At 40.4% G+C, this 18204-nt stretch overlaps 1 protein-coding gene across 1 annotated transcript in view; it reads right to left on the bottom strand.

Annotated features, from left to right (window-relative positions):
• The window catches only part of sacs2 (sacsin molecular chaperone 2), a 65856-nt gene that overhangs the window by 44825 nt on the left and 2827 nt on the right, over positions 1-18204 (bottom strand). The window contains exons 2-3 of the mRNA XM_072588365.1: positions 12030-12119; positions 2960-3047 (exon numbers count right to left, since the gene is read on the bottom strand). Of these exons, the coding sequence (XP_072444466.1) occupies positions 2960-3047; positions 12030-12119 (178 nt within the window). The remainder of the gene's footprint in view (positions 1-2959; positions 3048-12029; positions 12120-18204) is intronic.

The raw sequence follows: 18204 nt of genomic DNA on the forward strand, positions 1-18204 counted from the left end.
GGCACATGGACACCGAGATCTCTCTGCTCATCCACATTAGCAAGAATCTTACCATTAGCACAATACTCTGTATTCTTGTTACTCTTTCCAAAGTGAATCACCTCACACTTTTCCACATTAAACTCCATCGACCACATCTCAGCCCAGCTCTGCAGCTTACCTATGTCCTCTGTAATCTGAAACATCCTTCCACACTGTCCACAACTCCACCGACCATAGTGTCATCTGCAAATTTACTAACCTCACCCTCACAGGAGTGGCCCCAAAACTGATCCTTGCAGTACTCCAGTAGTAATTGAACTCCAGGATGAACAATTCTCATCAACCACCACCCTTGGTCTTCTTACAATTAGCCAATTGCTGATCCAAATCACTAAATTACCCTCAATCCCATGCGTCCGTATTTTCAGCAATAGCCTACCATAGGGAACCTTATCAAACACTTTACTGAAATCCATAGACACCACATCAACTGGTTTACCCTCATCCACCTGTTTGGTCACCTTCTCAAAGAACTCAATAAGGTTTGTGAGACACGACCTACCCTTCACAAAACCACGTTGACTCCTTAATCAAATTATTCCTTTCTAGATGATTATAAATTCTATCTCTTATAATCCTTTCCAACAGTCTACCCACAACCGAAGTAAGGTCTACCAGTCTATAATTACCAGGGTTGTCTCTACTCCCCTTCTTGAACAAGAGGGCAACATTTACTTTCCTCCAGTCTTCTGGCATTTTTCCTGTAGACAATGACAGCATAAAGGTCAAAGCCAAAGGCTCTGCAATTTCCTCCCTGGATTCCCAGAGAATCCTCAGATAAATCCCATCCGGCCCATTTTTTTACACTTTCCGGAATTGCTAACACCTCCTCTTTATGAACCTCAATCCCATCTAGTCTAATAGCCTGCATCTCAGTATCCTCCTCGACCACATTGTCTTTCTCCAATGTGAATACTGACAAAAAAAAAATTCATTTAGCGTCTCTCTTATCTCCTCAGACTCCATGCACAACTTCCCGTTACTGTCATTGACTGGCCCTACTCTTACTCTAGTCATTCTTTTATTCCTGACATACCTGTTGAAAGCTTTAGGGTTTTCCTTGACCTTACTTGCCAAAGACTTCTCATGTCCCCTCCTGTCTCTTAGCTGTCTATTTAGGTCCTTCTGGGCTAATTTGTAATTCTCATGCGCCCTAACTGAGCCTTCACGTCTCATCTTTACATAAGCTTCCTTCTTCCTCTTGACAACTTCTTTAGTAAACCATGGTTCCCTTACTTGACCATTTCCCCCCTGCCTGAGAGGTACATACTTATCAAGGACACACAGTAGCTATTCCTTGAACAAGCTCCACATTTCAATTGTGCTCATCCCCTGCAGTTTCCTTCCACATCCTACACATCCTAAAACTTGCCTAATAGCATCATAATTGCCTTTCCCCCAGCTATACCTCTTCCTCTGTGGTATATACCTATCCCTCTCCATCACTAAAGTAAAACTAACCGAATTGTGGTCACTATCACCAAAGTGCTTACTTATCTCCAAATCTAACACCTGGCCTGGTTCACTACCCTGTACCAAATCCAATGTGGCCTCGCCTTTTGTTGGCCTATCTACATACTATATCAGGAAACTCTCCTGCACACATTGGACAAAAGCTGACCCATGTAAAGTACTTGAACTATAGTATTTCCAGTCAATATTAGGAAAGTTAAAGACCCCAGAACAACTACCCTGTTACTCTCGCTCCAGAATTATCTTTGCTATCCTTTCCTCTCCATCTCTGGAACTTTTTGGAAGCCTATAAAAAACTCCCAACAGGGTGACCTCTCCATTCCTGTTTCTAACCTCAGCCCATACTACATCAATAGGTGAGTCCTCAAACATCCTTTCTGCCACTGTAATACTATCCTTGACTAACAATGCCACCTCCTCCCCCCCCCCCCTCTTTTATCACCTTCCCTGTCCTTACTGAAGCATCTAAACCCCGGAACCTGCAACAACCATTCCTGTCCCTGCGATATCCATGTCTCCGAAATGGCCATACCATTGAAGTCCCAGGTATCAACCCATGCTGCAAGTTTGCCCACCTTATTCCGCATTCTACTGGCACTGAAGTACTTCAAACCACCCTCCTGCCTGTGAGTACGCTCTTGCGATCTTGAAACCTTATTTAGGACCTCATTACCCTCAACCTCCTGTACACCGGAGCTATAATTCAGGTTCCCATCCCCCTGCTGAATCAGTTTAAACTCTCCTGAAGAGCATTGGCAAACTTCCTCCCCATGATATTGGTACCCCTCTGGTTCAGTTGTAGACCAACCCATTTGTAAAGGTCCCACCACCCCAGAATGAGCCCCAATTATCCAGGTAATTGAATCCCTCCCTCCTGCACCATCCTTTTAGCTAAGGGTTCAACTGCTCTCTCTCCCTATTTCTCCCCTTGCTAGCATGTGGCACAGTTAACTAATCAGAGATAACAACTCTGTTTGTTCTAGCTCTAAGCGTCCACTCTCGTTCCTTGAATTTTTGCCTTAAATCCCCATCCCTATTTCTACCTATGTCATTGGTGCTTACGTGGACCACAACTTGACGTTGACCACATGCATATTGTCAAATGTATGTTCAGTCATGTAGCCACCTTCTTTGATCTGAGGAAAGATTACTGGACTCAAAACTGTAACTCTGATTTCTCTTCACTGATCCTGCCAGACCTGCTGAGCTTTTCCAGCAACTTATGTCTTTGTTTCTAATTTACAGCATCCGCAGTTCTTTAGGTTTTTAATCCTCTTTGTTGTAACCATCTTATGATCCATCCTGCTCCAGCTTTCAATAATTAAATTAATTACAATGAAACCCAGGTGAAAATGTAACAAGTGATTTCGAGGGAATGATCCCAATTAAAAGATGGCATTTTCCACAGAGTTAATAAACCGTTCATCTATTGTAAAGGATTTACCTTCAGAATTTGGCCACCATCAGGATACCTACGCAGAATCTCTTTCAGATAGTCAATAAATGGTGGAGTAGTTGCCCCAAACTTCTTTCTACATAAATGGAAAAAATTGTGAATTTGTATTTAATTTCCAAGTTAAAATTGTCTTATTATCCAATTATTTTCTTTGCTAATGGATACCACTATGTTCCACACTCTGTTGAATCAAAAGCCAGACAAAACATGGTCGTCATACCACCCTTGTAAACAAAATCACCTGAACATGATCAGACAATGGTCCATTCATTCAATATAATAATAACAATAATGCACTATATTATACTTTGGATTCAAGATCATACACAGGAACACCTAGAGAAGCATGACTTCAAATGGAAGAACCTCAACCTTGATTATTTTCATTTTCTAAACCAAGTTTCTTGAATCTGTTCAGTGTATGTTTGTGCACAAGAAAAATTGAAACAGGAAAGAAAACAAGTAGCACCAAGAAAAATAGAAAGTAACAAAACCTAATAGAGGTCAACATTAGAAAGGACCAAGGCACATAAATGTCTTGAAAATAACATTTAAAACAGGCATTAGGAAGACTTTATTTATAAAATTAAATGTGTTGACTTATATACAAGGCTGATTCTCTCACTCCTTACACAGACCTCATTTTTATAGAGTTGTTAATCATACTCTGCTATCCATCCCTATGCTACGATAACATTTTTTATCAACCAATCACAAACTATAAGCATCATCTCAGAGACTGAACTCACAGCGCAGGTAATACTATCTAGCCTTTTGAATTAACTGGCCTCTTGTCCAGCTGATTCTTAGAATTAGAATTGGTAGACACATCTTCTGCCTTCTCCTTATATGCCTTGAATCCCTTACCCCCAAAATCAAGAACCTGTCTTAAATACACTCGAAGACTTAGCCTCCATGGTCCTCTGTAGTAATGATTTCCACAGATTAATCACCTTCTGGCTGAAGGAATTCTCCATCTCAGTTCTAAAGAGTCACACCTTCACTTTCAGGTCCTAGTCTCTCCTGCTAGTGGAAAGATCTTTTTCATGTCCAGTCTATCCAGGCTTCTTAGTATTCTGGAAGATTTAAGCAGTTACCCCTCGTCCTTCTAAATTCCCATCAGGTTCAGACCCAAAATCCTCACCTGCTTGCCAAGCTCTTCATTGCCAGGATCATTCTTGTAAACCTCCTCTGGTCTCCCTCCAACACCAGCACATTTTTTTTGATAGTGGGCCAAAACCTGCTCACAACATCTCAAATGCAGTCTGACCAGAACCTTATACAGCTTTAGCAATAAATCTCTGCTCTTGTACTTCTCTAACTCTCTTGAAATTAATTCTAACATAGCATTTCTTTTTCAACTGAATCTGTATGCTACCTTAGGGGAATCCCAAACTAGGACTTACAAGTCCCTTTGTACTTCAGATTTCCAAAGCCTTTACCCGTTTAGAAAATAGTCAATGCCACTATTCTTCCACAGTGCATAATTTTGTTGGTCAGGAACCACAGTGCATAACTTCACACTTTCCCACATTACTTTCTGCCAGCTATTTCTTTGCCCATCTCCTATCTTATCCAAGTCCTTTTGCAATCTTCCTGATTCCTCAATACTACCTGCCCCTCCACCTATCTTTGTGTCATCTGCAACTTCGCAAGAATATCTTCAGTTTCATTCACAATCATGAATGGTACTGAACTTTGTTTGCGGATGATTGCACATTCTCACTTCTCACTTTATAATGGAGGGATGGTCATAGATGAAGCAGCTGAAGATGCTTTGCGCTTAGGACACTACCCTATGGGACTCCCACAGTGATGTTCTCAGGCTGAGATAATTAACTCCCACCAGCAAAATTAACTTTCTTTGTGCTAGGAATGAATCCACCAGCAAAGTTTTTCCTCTGTTGTGCACTGTCTCCAGTTTTACAAGGGATCTTGAGTGCATACTTGGTCAGATGCTGTCTCACCTCTGGAGTTCAACACTTTTGTCCATGTTTGGACCGAGGTTGTAATTATTAGATCATTGCTTGAAAGGACTGTCAATTATCTATTTCAGCACCACGAAAAGTAGGTTAATGGGGTGGTAATTGGTTGAGTTGGATTTGTTCTACTTATTGTTGATAGAATATTCCTGGGTAAGTTGTCACATTACTGGATTGATGGCATTGCAGCTGTGGATTTGATCTGCAATCATCATGTGCAGTAAGGGTCTGCAGATTGTGGAATTTCAGTGCAGTATTATGACCAGAAAACACAAGTTCAGAAGCAGGCCATTCAGTTCTTCAATGAGATTATTACTGATCTCATAAACCTCAATGTCCCTTTCCTGCCTTTCCTTGCACCCCTGATTCTCTTACTGTTTAAATATCTATATATTGCAGCCTTGAAGGTACTTAATGACCCAGATGCTCAAGCCCCTTGTGGTAAAATTCCACAAATTCACTACCTATAGAGAAAAAAATCCTCTTCATCCATGTTTTAAAAGGGTGACCCTTGATTCTAAGATTATGCCCTTTAGTCCTAGACTCTTCCACTAGAGTAACCAATCTTTCTACATCTAGGGTTACTGGACCTGAAATGTTAAATCTTATCTCTCTCCATAGATGCTGCCAGTCCTGCTGAGATTTCTGTTTCTGCCCCTAAGAATCATGTATTTTAAACTGCCCAAATTATATTAGCTGAGGAATTTCGTAACCCCTGTGAATATAACTACATTCCAAACATCTAGAATAAATTTGGCTTAAAACATCCACGTTACTCAAATCAACTACAATGCATTGAATTTGGTTTAAAGTTAATCCTGGAACATTTTATTTATAGACTTTTAATTCAGATAGAGTGAACAAGAGACAGGAAGTTTCCTTAGAAAATAATAACTGAAGATAATCATCCAAAGATTTTGAGCAGGAGGGAACTAATTCTTCCATATCAGTTAAATTGAGGATTCTTTCTCAACTGACAATTAGCACTTGTTATTATCATACTAACATACAAATTAGGTGCAGAAGTAGACCATTCAGTCCATTGAAACTGCTCCACCATTAAAAAGATCACAATTGATCTGATTATAATCTCAACTCCACATTCCCATCTACCTCAATGTTTCGATGTCTCTACCTTAAAAATATTGAATGGCTTTATAAGATGATAAGACATTTAAGCAGAAGCAGGCCATTCAGCCTACTGCATCTGCTCCACAATTCAATTAAATCATAGCTAATCCAAAAGTCATCAACTCTGATTTCCCCATAACCGTTGATTCCCTTATTAATTAAAACTCTGTCTATCACGGCCTTGAATATACTTAATGACCCAGTCTTAATGGCTTTTGCAGTAAAGAATTCCACAGACTCACTACCTTCTGAGAGAGAAATTCCTCTTCATCTCTGTCTAAAATGGGTGACTTCTTATTCTGAGATTATGCACTTTGGTCCTAGAGTCTTCTACAAGGGGAAACAATCTCTCCACCTTTATGCTTTCAAGTCCCCTAAGAATCTTATATGGTTCAATAAGATTGCCTCTCATTTGTCTAAACTCCAAACCGTACAGGCCATCTAACTCAACCCCTCCTTCTAAGACATTCCTCCATATCCAGGATCAACTAAGTGAACCTTCTTTGATTTGCCAATACCTGTATGGGTTTCTTTTAATAAAAGGTCCAAAACTGCTTGTAGTATTCTGGCTGCGATCTGATTAGTGCCATGTGTAGTTTTATCAAAACTTCCCTACTTTTGTATTCCATTCCCTTTGAAATAAAGATCAACATTGCATTTGCCTTCTCTATTACCTGCTGTGCCTGTTTGCCAGCTTTTTAAGATTTATCCACAAGGATTCTCAAATCCTTCTGTGCTGTAACTTTCTGCAGTCTTTCTGTATCAAAATAATACTCAGTTCCTCTATTCTTCCTGCTAAAGTGGATAACCTCACATTTAGCTACATTATGTTCCACCTGCCAAGTTTTTACCCATTCAGTTAACCTGTCTATATCCCTCCATTGACTACTTGTGTCATTGTCACTACTTGTCTTCCAACCAATTTGTGTCATACTTGCCTTCCAACCTACCTGGAGTTCAAGCATCAGACCCCTTAAAACATCTCAAAATGAGGAAGTTACCTCTCTTAAGTTAAGCGCAGCAGAAGACCAATATAACCTGAGTCAACGTACTACAAATTTTCTATACGTGAGTGTATTTATGAGTCCCTCCTTTGCCAAATTGATTCCTCTATCAGCTCCAACTCTCTCCTTGGCATTGACTCACCCTTCAGCACACTTCTCTGACTATGTTGTGCTTCTGTATGAGATTATCTATACATGGTCTTTTTTTTGGAACATCCAGGCAATAGGGTTACAACAGTCTTCCAATGCACGTCGTATTTGATCTCTGGGCTGGGACAGAAGGGTATGGTACAAATGAGGCAGTAACCGGGAAGTCAGATGGAAGCAGTGTAGGTGCCTCAGCTCTCACATTTGCCCAGCAATTGCAAGGTTTTCACTCAGCACAGACAAGAACAGGAATTCTAAGGAGATTGGGTAAAACTAACCACACACCACCTGGGTGCACCATATATAAGTCATCAAAAGTAGCAGAACACCTATAGAGAGCTGCTAATAAAGCACACAGTAATTTAGATTTCATAAAAATGGGCAGAGATTACAATAGCTAGCACTACGAGACTGCTTAGAGTCAGTGGATTGGGCCACATTCATGAACTAGCAGCCAACCTAAACGAGTATGCCAATTTCGTCACAAACTTCATTGGTAGACATATAGAAGGCTGGTTTGCTGAAGAAGTTAATCAGAATGCTCCCCAATTGGAAACTGTAGATGAACCGGAGAGATCCATTCCCTACTGAAGTCCAGGTCTCAGATTTCTCCAGTTTCCTCATTTCCCCTCCCCCCACCTTGTCTCAGTCAAATCTCTCAAACTCAGCACCGCCTTCCGAACCTGCAACCTTCTTCCTGACCTTTCCGCCCCTACCCCCACTCTGGCCTTATCACCCTCACCTTAACCTCCTTCCACCTATCGCATTTCCAACGCCCCTCCCCCAAGTCCCTCCTCCCTACCTTTTACCTTAGCCTGCTGGACACACTTTCCTCATTCCTGAAGAAGGGCTGATGCCCGAAACGTCGATTCTCCTGTTCCTTGGATGCTGCCTGACCTGCTGCGCTTTTCCAGCAACACATTTTCAGCACTCATCCTATGCAAACTAGTTGGTGGGAGTATTCACGCCATGTTTAACCTCTCCTTACTACGATGTGAAGTCCCCAGCTGCTTCAAGAAGACCACCATCATCCCAGTGCCAAAGTAAAATCATGCAGAATGCCTCAGTGGTTCTGACCTCCATAATTATGAAGTGTGAAATGTTTTGAGAGGTTAGGAATGACTTACATCAACTCCAGCCTATCAACTGTCTTGATTATTTGCAATTTGCCTACCAGTGCAAGAGGTCCACAGCAGATGCCATCTTCCTGGCCCTGTACTCATCCCTGAATCATCTGTCAGGCTCCTACTTAGTGACTACATTTCTGCCTTCAACACCATAATTCCAAACAAACTCATCTCTAAATTCTGAAACTAGGATCTGCTCCGTGCTCTATAATGGGATCCTCGATTTTCTGACTCACAGACTGCAATCAGTAAGAATAGGCAACAACATAATTCTCCATCATAATTCTCAACACTGCCTACTCATCACCCTAATATACTCCTTATACATTCATGACTATGTGGCCAAGTTCTGTCCCAACTCCATTTTCACATTTGCTGACAACACCACCATTGTAGGGCTAATCTCAAACAACGACGAGACAGAACACAGGAAAGAGACAGAGTGCTCAGTAGCATGGTGTAAAGGCAACAATCTCTCCATCAACATCAGCAAAATAAAGGAGTTGTTCTTTAATTCAGGAAATGGAGTGGAGGGCATGCCCCTCTCTGCATCAATGGTGCTGAGGTGGAAATGGTCGAGAGCATCAAGTCCCTGGGCATGATGATCACCAACAATCTGTCTTGGTCCATGCATGACAACACAATGGTCAAGAATCACAACAATGTCTACCTCCTCAGGGGGTTAAAAGAAATTGGCATGTCCGCAAAAACTCTGACCAATTTTTACAGCTGCACCATAGAAAGCATTCTATCTGAATGCATCACAACGAGGTTTGGCAACTGCTTTTCCCAAGACTGCAAAAACTACAAACAGTCATGAACATAGGCCAGTCCATTGCGCAAATCAGCTGTCCATCCATACTTCCCGCTGCCTCGGGAAAGCAATCAACATAAGAACAAAGAAAATTTATAGCCCAGGAACAGGCCCTTTGGCCCTCCAAGTCTGAGCTAGCCCAAATCCACTGTCTAAACTTGTCGCCCAATTCCTAAGGATCTGTATCCCTCTGCTCCCCACCTACTCATGCATCTGTCTAGATGCATCTTAAATGAATCTACCCTGCCTGCCTCTGCTATCTCTGCTGGCAACGCGTTCCAGGCACCTACCACCCTGTGTGTGAAGTACTTTCTGCATGTATCCCCCTTAAACTTTTCACCTCTCACCTTGAAAGTGTGACCTCTCGTTACTGAATCCCTCACCCTGGGAAAAAGCTTATCTCTATCTACCCTGTCTATACCCTTCATGATTTTGTAAACCTCAATCAGGTCCCCCCTCAATCTCCTTTTTCCTAATGAAAACAAACCTAACCTACTTAACCTGTCTTCATAGCTAGCACCTTCCATACCAGGTAACATCCTCGTAAACCTTCTCTGCACCCTCTCCAAAACGCCCACATCCTTTTGGTAATGTGGCGACCAGAGCTGCACACAGTATTCTAAATGTGGCCGAACCAAAGTCGTGTACAATTTAACATGACCTGCCAGCTCTTATACTCAATACCCCGTCCGATGAAGGCAAGCATACCATATGTCTTCTTGACCACTCTATCCACCTGTGCAACCACCTTCAGGGAACAATGGACCTGAACTCCCAGATCTCTCTGCTCATCAACTTTTCCCAAGGCTCTTCAGTTTACTGTGTGATTCGCTCTAGAATTAGACTTCCCAAAATGCATCACCTCACATTTGCCTGGATTGAACTCCATATGCCACTTCTCTGCCCAACTCTCCAGTCTATCTTCTACTGTATTCTTTGACAGTCCCCGATGCTTTCTGTTACTCCAACAATCTTCGTATCATCTGCAAACTTGCTGATCATACCAACAGTACCCTCTTCTAGATCATTTATGTATATCACAAACAACAGTGGCCCCAGCACTGATCTCTGTGGAACACCACTGGTTACCTTTCTCCATTTCGAGAAACTCCCTTCAACTACTACTCTCTGCCTCCTGTTGCTCAACCAGTTCTTTATCCACCTAGTCAAGAACACCCTCACACCATGTGACTTCACTTTCTCTATTAGTTTACCATGGGGAACCTTATCAAACGCCTTACTAGAGTCCATGTATATGACATCTACAGCCCTTCCTTCATCTATCAACTTGGTCACTTACTCAACAAACTCTATTAAGTTGGTAAGGCATGATCTCCCCAGCACAAAACCATGTTGCCTATCACTGATAAGCTCATTCTTTTCCAAATATAGATAGATTTTATCACTCAGTACCTTCTCCAGCAACTTTCCCACCATTGATGTCAGGCTCACTGGTCTGTAGTTACCCGGAATATCCCTACTATCTTTCTTGTACAGGGGGACAACATGAGCAACCCTCCAGTCCTCCAGCACCTCACCAGTGTTTAAGGATGCTACAAAGATATCTGTCAGGGCTCCAGCTATTTCCTCTCTCGCCTCCCTCAGCAACCTGGGATAGATCCCATCTGGTCTTGGGGATTTGTCCACCTTAATGATCTCTAGTCTACTCAACACATCTTCCCTACTTATATCAACGTGATCCAGAGTTATCAAACTTCTATCTCTAATCTCAACATTCATCATGTCCCTCTCCTCAGTGAACACTAATGCAAAGTCATCATTCAGAATCTCACCCATTCTCTCAGGTTCGACACACAGCCTTCCTTCATCATCCTTTAGTGGACCAATCCTTTCTCTAGTTATCCGCTTGCCTCTTATATAAGAATAAAAGGCTTCTTATATAAGGATAAAAAATATATTCAAAGATCCCTCTCACCATGCTTGTACTCTTTTCCACCCTCTCCAGTCAGGCAGAAGATATATGTTTGTAGACATGTATAAACAGATTCAGGAGCAGCTTCTTCCCTGCTGTTATTAGATTTCTGAATGGACCTCTCAATTTTAAATTTAATATTGATCTCACTGTTTGTGCAGTTTCTCTGCAGTTGTAACATTGTATTCTTTGCTCTGTTCTATCACCTTATGCACTTTGTATGGTATGATCTGCCTGTACTGCATGCAAAACCAAACTTTTTACTGTACCTAGGTGCAAGTGACACCAATTAAACAAATCAAATCAAAAAGTTGAGGATGATATCATATCAAAAAACAGCTACAAAGTTTAGTAGTCAGCCAGAAGATGGTGAAAATTTTGCAAATGTGCAATACTTGACTTAAAAAAAGTGGGAGAAAAGTAGAAGATAAGGTTAAACTTGTAAATATTAAAGTAATAGCAGCCTTCACTCGTATAATAAAAAAGAGGAACAGTTAAAGTAAATGTTAGCTCCTTAGAGATCAAACTGAGAAATGAATAAAAGGAACAAAGAAATATCAGAAGCTTTGAACAAATATTTTGCCTCTGCTTTTGCAGAAGACCATTTAAAACATCCCAATAACAGTACAAAATCAAGAGAAGAACCTTAGACAATCACTATCACGAGGAAAATGCATAGCAATATGACTAAAGACTGGTAAGGCCTCCTAGACCTGATGGTCTTGTGTTTGAAGTGAAATGGTTGCATAGGCAGTGGATTCACGGGTTGTAATCATCATACCCGTCACAGAATCTTGGCCTGATCAGTTGATCTGACTTCTTATGGAATAAAATTTATTGTATGTCACAGAAAAATATTGGAGTCACCCTGTCAATATAATGATTGCATTGACACATGAGCAGCTTCATCTGCTTCATACCTTGTTTTCTTGCTACTGCTGCTAAAACTGCCAGCGGCTTGACTTTCACGATGCAGCAAAGAAGCCATCATAAGAGATGCTGCTGCATACCTAAATAAAAGTAATATAAATCAGTCACCAATGTCTGTGGAAGAATCAAATCAAAAAATATGACTTCCAGTTCCTTGGATGCACATCCATCATATCACGTTTCCAGAAGTAAAAGAATATGCAGTTCAACCCAATTCACCCAAACCACAAGCTGCCACAACCCCCCTCCCACCTTGATAGTGAAAACACAGAAACTGTGGTGTTAAACTTAAATTAAGGAAATTAGAAAGGTATGAAGGCAGCATGGCCTAAAGTGGATTTGGAAAACAGATCAAAAACTAAAATGCTAGATAAGCCGTATTAGACATTAAAGATTATTTTTATAAAACATTGATACCCACAGCATACAGCATGGATGGGGAATGGAAGTTCTGGTTACATGAAGCTGCTAATTCTATGAGAAATATGGCTGGGAGACCTCGACTTGTTGCTACCACAAGGTGAAAGTGAGTTTTACAAACAAATCAGCCAGGACTGATCATAATTATGGTCAGCGCAAATGTGATCAAAAACGAGAAACAAACAAATGACCAATTGTCAGAGCAAATAAACTGACTGTGATGATGCTGCGGCTTTAAGAAATTATTTTTGTCTTTCTGAAGAGAGGTTTTAAGACAGAGGTGCAGAGCAATCTATCTAAACTACTAGAATAAACAGCTTGTGAGGTTTAGGATTTTTTAAAAGTTGGAACAATAGAGGCAGCCTGAATAGGTTTGGTATGGCTCTCACAGAACCAGGATTTTCAGTTATTGAGACAGCAGTTGTTTCTGGGGTCTCAGCAGGGCTGGAAGGTAGTGAATCTCTCCCGCCTGCTACACTTCCTCTCTCAGTTTTCTCTAGATGTGTTTCCTTCTGGGCTGCTGGTGTTGCATGTTTTCTGAATTTGCCTTTTGCCAGGGGTGTGTTTATGGGGTGTTACTACATTGGAATGGTTACTGTTTAGTGATAAAATGATTTAATAGCAGAGATAGAGGTGAAAGGTAGGAGTAGTGAGGACAGTGATGGAGAGCAATCCCATTGTAGCCAATGGGGATTTATTTAAATATATCCAAATATTGCCTAAGTTTAACCTGAAGGATGTAGAAGTCTTTTTCATTTCATTTCAGAAAGTGGCGAAACAAATGAAATGGCCGGTGACCATGTAGGTATTGTTGATCCAGATAAACTTGATAGGTACAGCTGGTGAGATATATGCATCTCTATCAGAGTAAGTATGTGGGATGTATAATGAGGTGCAAAAAACCATCTTAATTGCATATGAGCTAGTAGCACAAGCCTAGAGATAACACTTCAAGAATCTAAGGAGGGAACCTGGTCAAACATATACTGAGTTTGAAAGGATCAAACAAAGTAATTTTGATAGGTGTATAAGAGCTTGCAAAAAGATCAAACATATGATGCTCTCAGAGAGATGATTATTTTTGAGGAGTTCAAAAATTCACTTCCTGAAGTAGTAAGAACTCATGTGGAAGAGCAGAGAGTTAAAATTGCAAGATTAGCAGCAGAAATGGCAGATGATTATGAGTTGTTTCATAAATTACAGTTTTACTTCTGACATCAAATTCAGTCTGCGAGGGATAGAAACTGGAGAAAAGAGAAATCCTCAGGTAGTAAGAGAAAATGAGATCTCATTGAAGATTGTAAAGATGGTTTATCACAGAGTAAAAAGGAAACCCATTAGGGAGAAAGAGAAAAAAAAAGCTCATGTGTTTTCACTGCAGTAGAGTAGGCCACATGAAGTTGCAGTTAATCATAGTGTGGAAGCAGGCCATTCAGCCCGTTGAGAACACACCAACCTTCTGAAGAGTATCCTACCCATACCTAACCCTCATCTAATCCCTGTGACCTGCATTTGCCATGGTTAACCCATCTAGGCTGCACATTCCTGGACACTATGAGTAATTCAGCCTGTCCAATCCACCAATCTGCAGACTTTTGGACCTTTGGAGGAAACCAAGCGCCCAGAAGAAACCCATGCAGACAGGGGGAGAACGTGCAAACTCCAAACAGACAGTTGCCCAAGGATGGAATCAAACACAGGCCCCTGATACTGTGAGGCAACAGTGCTAACCACTGAGCCACGTGCTGTATTGATGGCTTAGAAAAACCACTGGGAAGATGAATATGGGAAAACAAGATAAGCCAGTTAGTTTTGTTGAAATGATAAAGGAAAGCCCAGTGGAAGCTAAAAAGCTGCAATAGAATGTACAATCTGGTTAGGGGTTGGTTGAGGACAAAGTGCCAGATCTCTTTAAACAATTTACATGCAAGGATAAGGTTTACTTGGATGTGCCAGGAGGAGCAGGTAAAGAAATTAACATTTTATGAAATATGGGATCAAATAAAACTTTGATGGTGAGAGATGAAGAAATATAAAATTCAGAAGGAAAAGATGATAAAATGTAGAATTCATTATGTCGTAATTGTGGGTATGTCCACCGAGCTGGGAAATTGATTTGCAGATGTTTCGTTCCCTGTCTAGGTAACATCTTCAGTGCTTTGGAGCCTCCTGTAAAGCGCTGATGTACTACGTCTTCTAGAATCTATTTAGTTCCGTTTCTGCTGCTTCCGGTTGCCGGTTCGGTTGTTCATAGTAGTGGCTGGTATGTCGGGTCTAGGTCTATGTGTTTGTTGATGGAGGCTGTGGATGAGTGCCATACTTCTAGAATTTCTCTCGCTGTTCTCTGTTTGGCTTGTCCTATGATCGGTATGCTGTCCCAGTTGAATTTGTGATCCTTGTCACCTGTGTGTGTGGCTACGAGGGACAGCAGGTCATGGCATTTAGTGGCTAGTTGGTGTTTGTGGATGCAGATTGCTAATTATCTACCTGTTTATCATATATAGTGCTATATAGTCCTATATAATTCATGACGAGAAGAGCAATATTCCATTTTATAAAGTAAGGTTGCAGAGTCTAGTGAAAAGAGGAGAAGCGATGTTAGGAGTAATAGTGAAATTCTCATTTGCAGGAGAACAATTTATCCTTATGAATGAAGTAGCTGGATCGGCGGTGGGAGTGATGCTTATTGTAGTTGAAATGCCAATGGAAAATCATGCAACTAAAGTGTTACAGGAAGTATATCCTGCAATTTTTCCTGTGTGGTAACAAAGTCATAAAGCCACAGGTTGAAGCAGGAGAAGAAATCAAAGAATAAAGATAAGGAAGTTGAGGATCATTTGTTTGATCAAATGGTTCAGAATAAACAAAAAAATAAAAAAACAAACAAATAAACAAAAACAAATGGAGGACAAGTGGATATTTTCAATTCAGAGAAATTAACTGAATTGCAACAGAAAGATGAAAAACTAAATTTAATTAAATTCTTTTGTGGGACATAGGTGTCACCGGCTGACCACCATTTATTGCCCAGAGGGCAACTGACAGTCAATCATATTGCTGTAGGTCCAGAGTCACATGCAGGGCAGACCAGGTAAGGATGGCAATTTCCTTTCCTAAAGGACATTAGTGAACCAGATGTTTTTTCAAACAATTGACAATGGTTTCATGATCATCATTAGACTCTTAATTCCAAATTTTTACTGAATTCAAATTCCCACCATCTGCCACAGCAGGATTTGAACCCAGGTCCCCAGAATGTTAGCTGAAGTTCTGGGCTAATTGTCTACTGATAATACCATTACGCTATTGTCTACCCCTGTTGTAAAGCAGTTAAATCAAAAAGCGTACACAGAAGAGGAATCTGAATGTATCCCAAAATGTGACTATCTTAAAAATGAAGTCTTGATGAGGAAATGGAGACCATCACATATTTAGGTGGATGCGAAATGGGCAGAAGTTCATCACGTTGTATTATTAGTGGATTATAGAGAGGTGGTGTTGCAGGTAGGTCATGAATTACTAGTAGGAGGTCGTTTGGGAGTAAGGAAAACCTAAGCCATAGTACAACAACATTTTATTGGTCTAGTGTGCATAAGGATGTGGTTGAATTTTGCCAGACATGTCATATGTTAGGGACAAAAAAACTGCAGATGCTGGAATCCAAAGTAGACAGGCAGGAGGCTGGAAGAACACATCAAGCTAGGCATCATCAGCAGGTGGAGAAGTCTGTGTCAGGTAACTGGAAAACCTCAGAACAGCAATAAAACCAGAGCACATAATACCCATTCCCACAGTGAGCAATCAATTACAAGAGTCTTACTTGATTGAGTAGGACCCCTACCTAAAACAAAAAGTGGGACTCGGTATTTGTTGATCATAAGGGATGTGTCCACTAGATTTCCAAAGGACATTCCATTACGCAGTATCACAGCTAGAACGATTGTAGAAGAGTTACTTAAATTGTTTTACTACCCATAGAGAGATAGTCAGATCAACAGTCACATTTTACATCAAGGTTATTCAAGGAAATTACGGATAGTTTAGGAATAAAACAATTCAAATCCACTATGAATGATCCAGAATCCCAGGGAGCATTAGAACAGTGTAATCAAACTTTAAAGACTATGTCAAGACTATACAGAGGATTGAGATAAAGGAATTCCATTTGTACTTTGTGCAATTAAGGATGCACCAAATGAATCTACCAAATTCAATCCATTTGAATCAGTTTTGGGGCATGAGGTGAAAGGACCACTGAAATTAATTAAGGAGAAATTAGTGAGTCAGAATTCAGAGACCACATATTTGGACTGTGTGTCAAATTTTAGGGAAAGATTAAACAGAGTAGGTGAGTTGGCTAGATTGTGTTTAAAAGTAGCACAGCATGTAATGAAACAGGAAGCACATGAGAAATCAAAAATTCACAATTTTGCTAGTGGAGATAAAGTGTTAGTGTTACTTGCAGTGGTAGGTTAACCTTTAAAAGAAAGGTTTAGTGGACCTTATCAAATCGAAAGGAGATTGATTCAGGTGAATTATTTGATAAGAATGCCAGAGAGAAAGAAATCTCACAGAGTATTTCATGTGAATATGCTCCAAAGGCATTTTGATAGTGAAGGAAAGCAAAAGGAGAATGTGTTCCTTGTTACAATGCTGAGTGAAGAACCAAGTTCAGATGATTCTGAACTGATCATTTCTCAAATTAAATTGAACAATGAGTAATTTGGGATAAATTACTAAGTTGCTTTACAGAGGAAAATTGAAATGAGCTGAAAGAGTTGTTACAATCACATGGGGAGAGATGTAGGAATAAGCTGAGGAGTACTAATTTAATTACACATGATTAATTAAGCAATAACTTTATAGACTTAACCATCTAAAGTTGGCCCAGGTTCAAAAGGAGATTGAACGTGTGCTCAATCGAAGTTGTCGTGACTGGAACTCACCCATAATAATGGTACCAAAACCAGTTGGTATCCAACAATGAATAGGAAGGGTTTAGAGGGATATAGGCCAAGTTCTGGCAAATGGGACTTAATAATTTAGGATATCTAGTCAGCATGGATGAGTTGGACCAAAAGGTCCATTTCTGTGCTTACAATTTCTATGACTCTAATTATGTGAGACTATCTCAAAGTCAATGCAGTTTCAAAATCTGATTCATATCTTATTCCACATTGAGAAGATTGTATTAAGAAAGTGGGACAAGCAATTTATATTTCAAAGTTGAACTTACTCAAAGGTTACAGGCAGGTTCCTTTATCCAAAAGAATGAAGATAATTTTGGATTTCATGACACTGAATGGACTGTTCAAGTTTAAAGTCATGCCATTTAGTATGAAAAATGTGCAAGCCACATTTCAAAGACTAACCAATAAATGAGTCATGTTGGGATGTGGTGAACATCGATCCGCTGGTAATGTTTAGTCACACATGGAAGGAACATTTGCAACATATTTTGGGATCATACTGAATTTTAGCAGTGTGGTTGCTTCTCTGACTGACTAAATTGAAGAAGTGCAGAAAGAGGACTGTCAGAAGGCATTTGATAGCCTGAAAGCTGTGTTAACTACTGCCCCAGAGTTAGCCATACCCAATTTTGTAATGCTATTGAATGTAGCTATCGATGCAAGTGATGTGTGTGCTGGTGCCATGAAGATGATGAGAAAATAGAAAGACCTATTGGGTATTTTTCCACAAAACTGAATAATCATCAACAGAAATATTCCACAATTAAGAAGGAGA

Source organism: Chiloscyllium punctatum, chromosome 18, assembly GCF_047496795.1.
Source record: "Chiloscyllium punctatum isolate Juve2018m chromosome 18, sChiPun1.3, whole genome shotgun sequence".
In the NCBI taxonomy this organism is placed as follows: domain Eukaryota; kingdom Metazoa; phylum Chordata; class Chondrichthyes; order Orectolobiformes; family Hemiscylliidae; genus Chiloscyllium; species Chiloscyllium punctatum.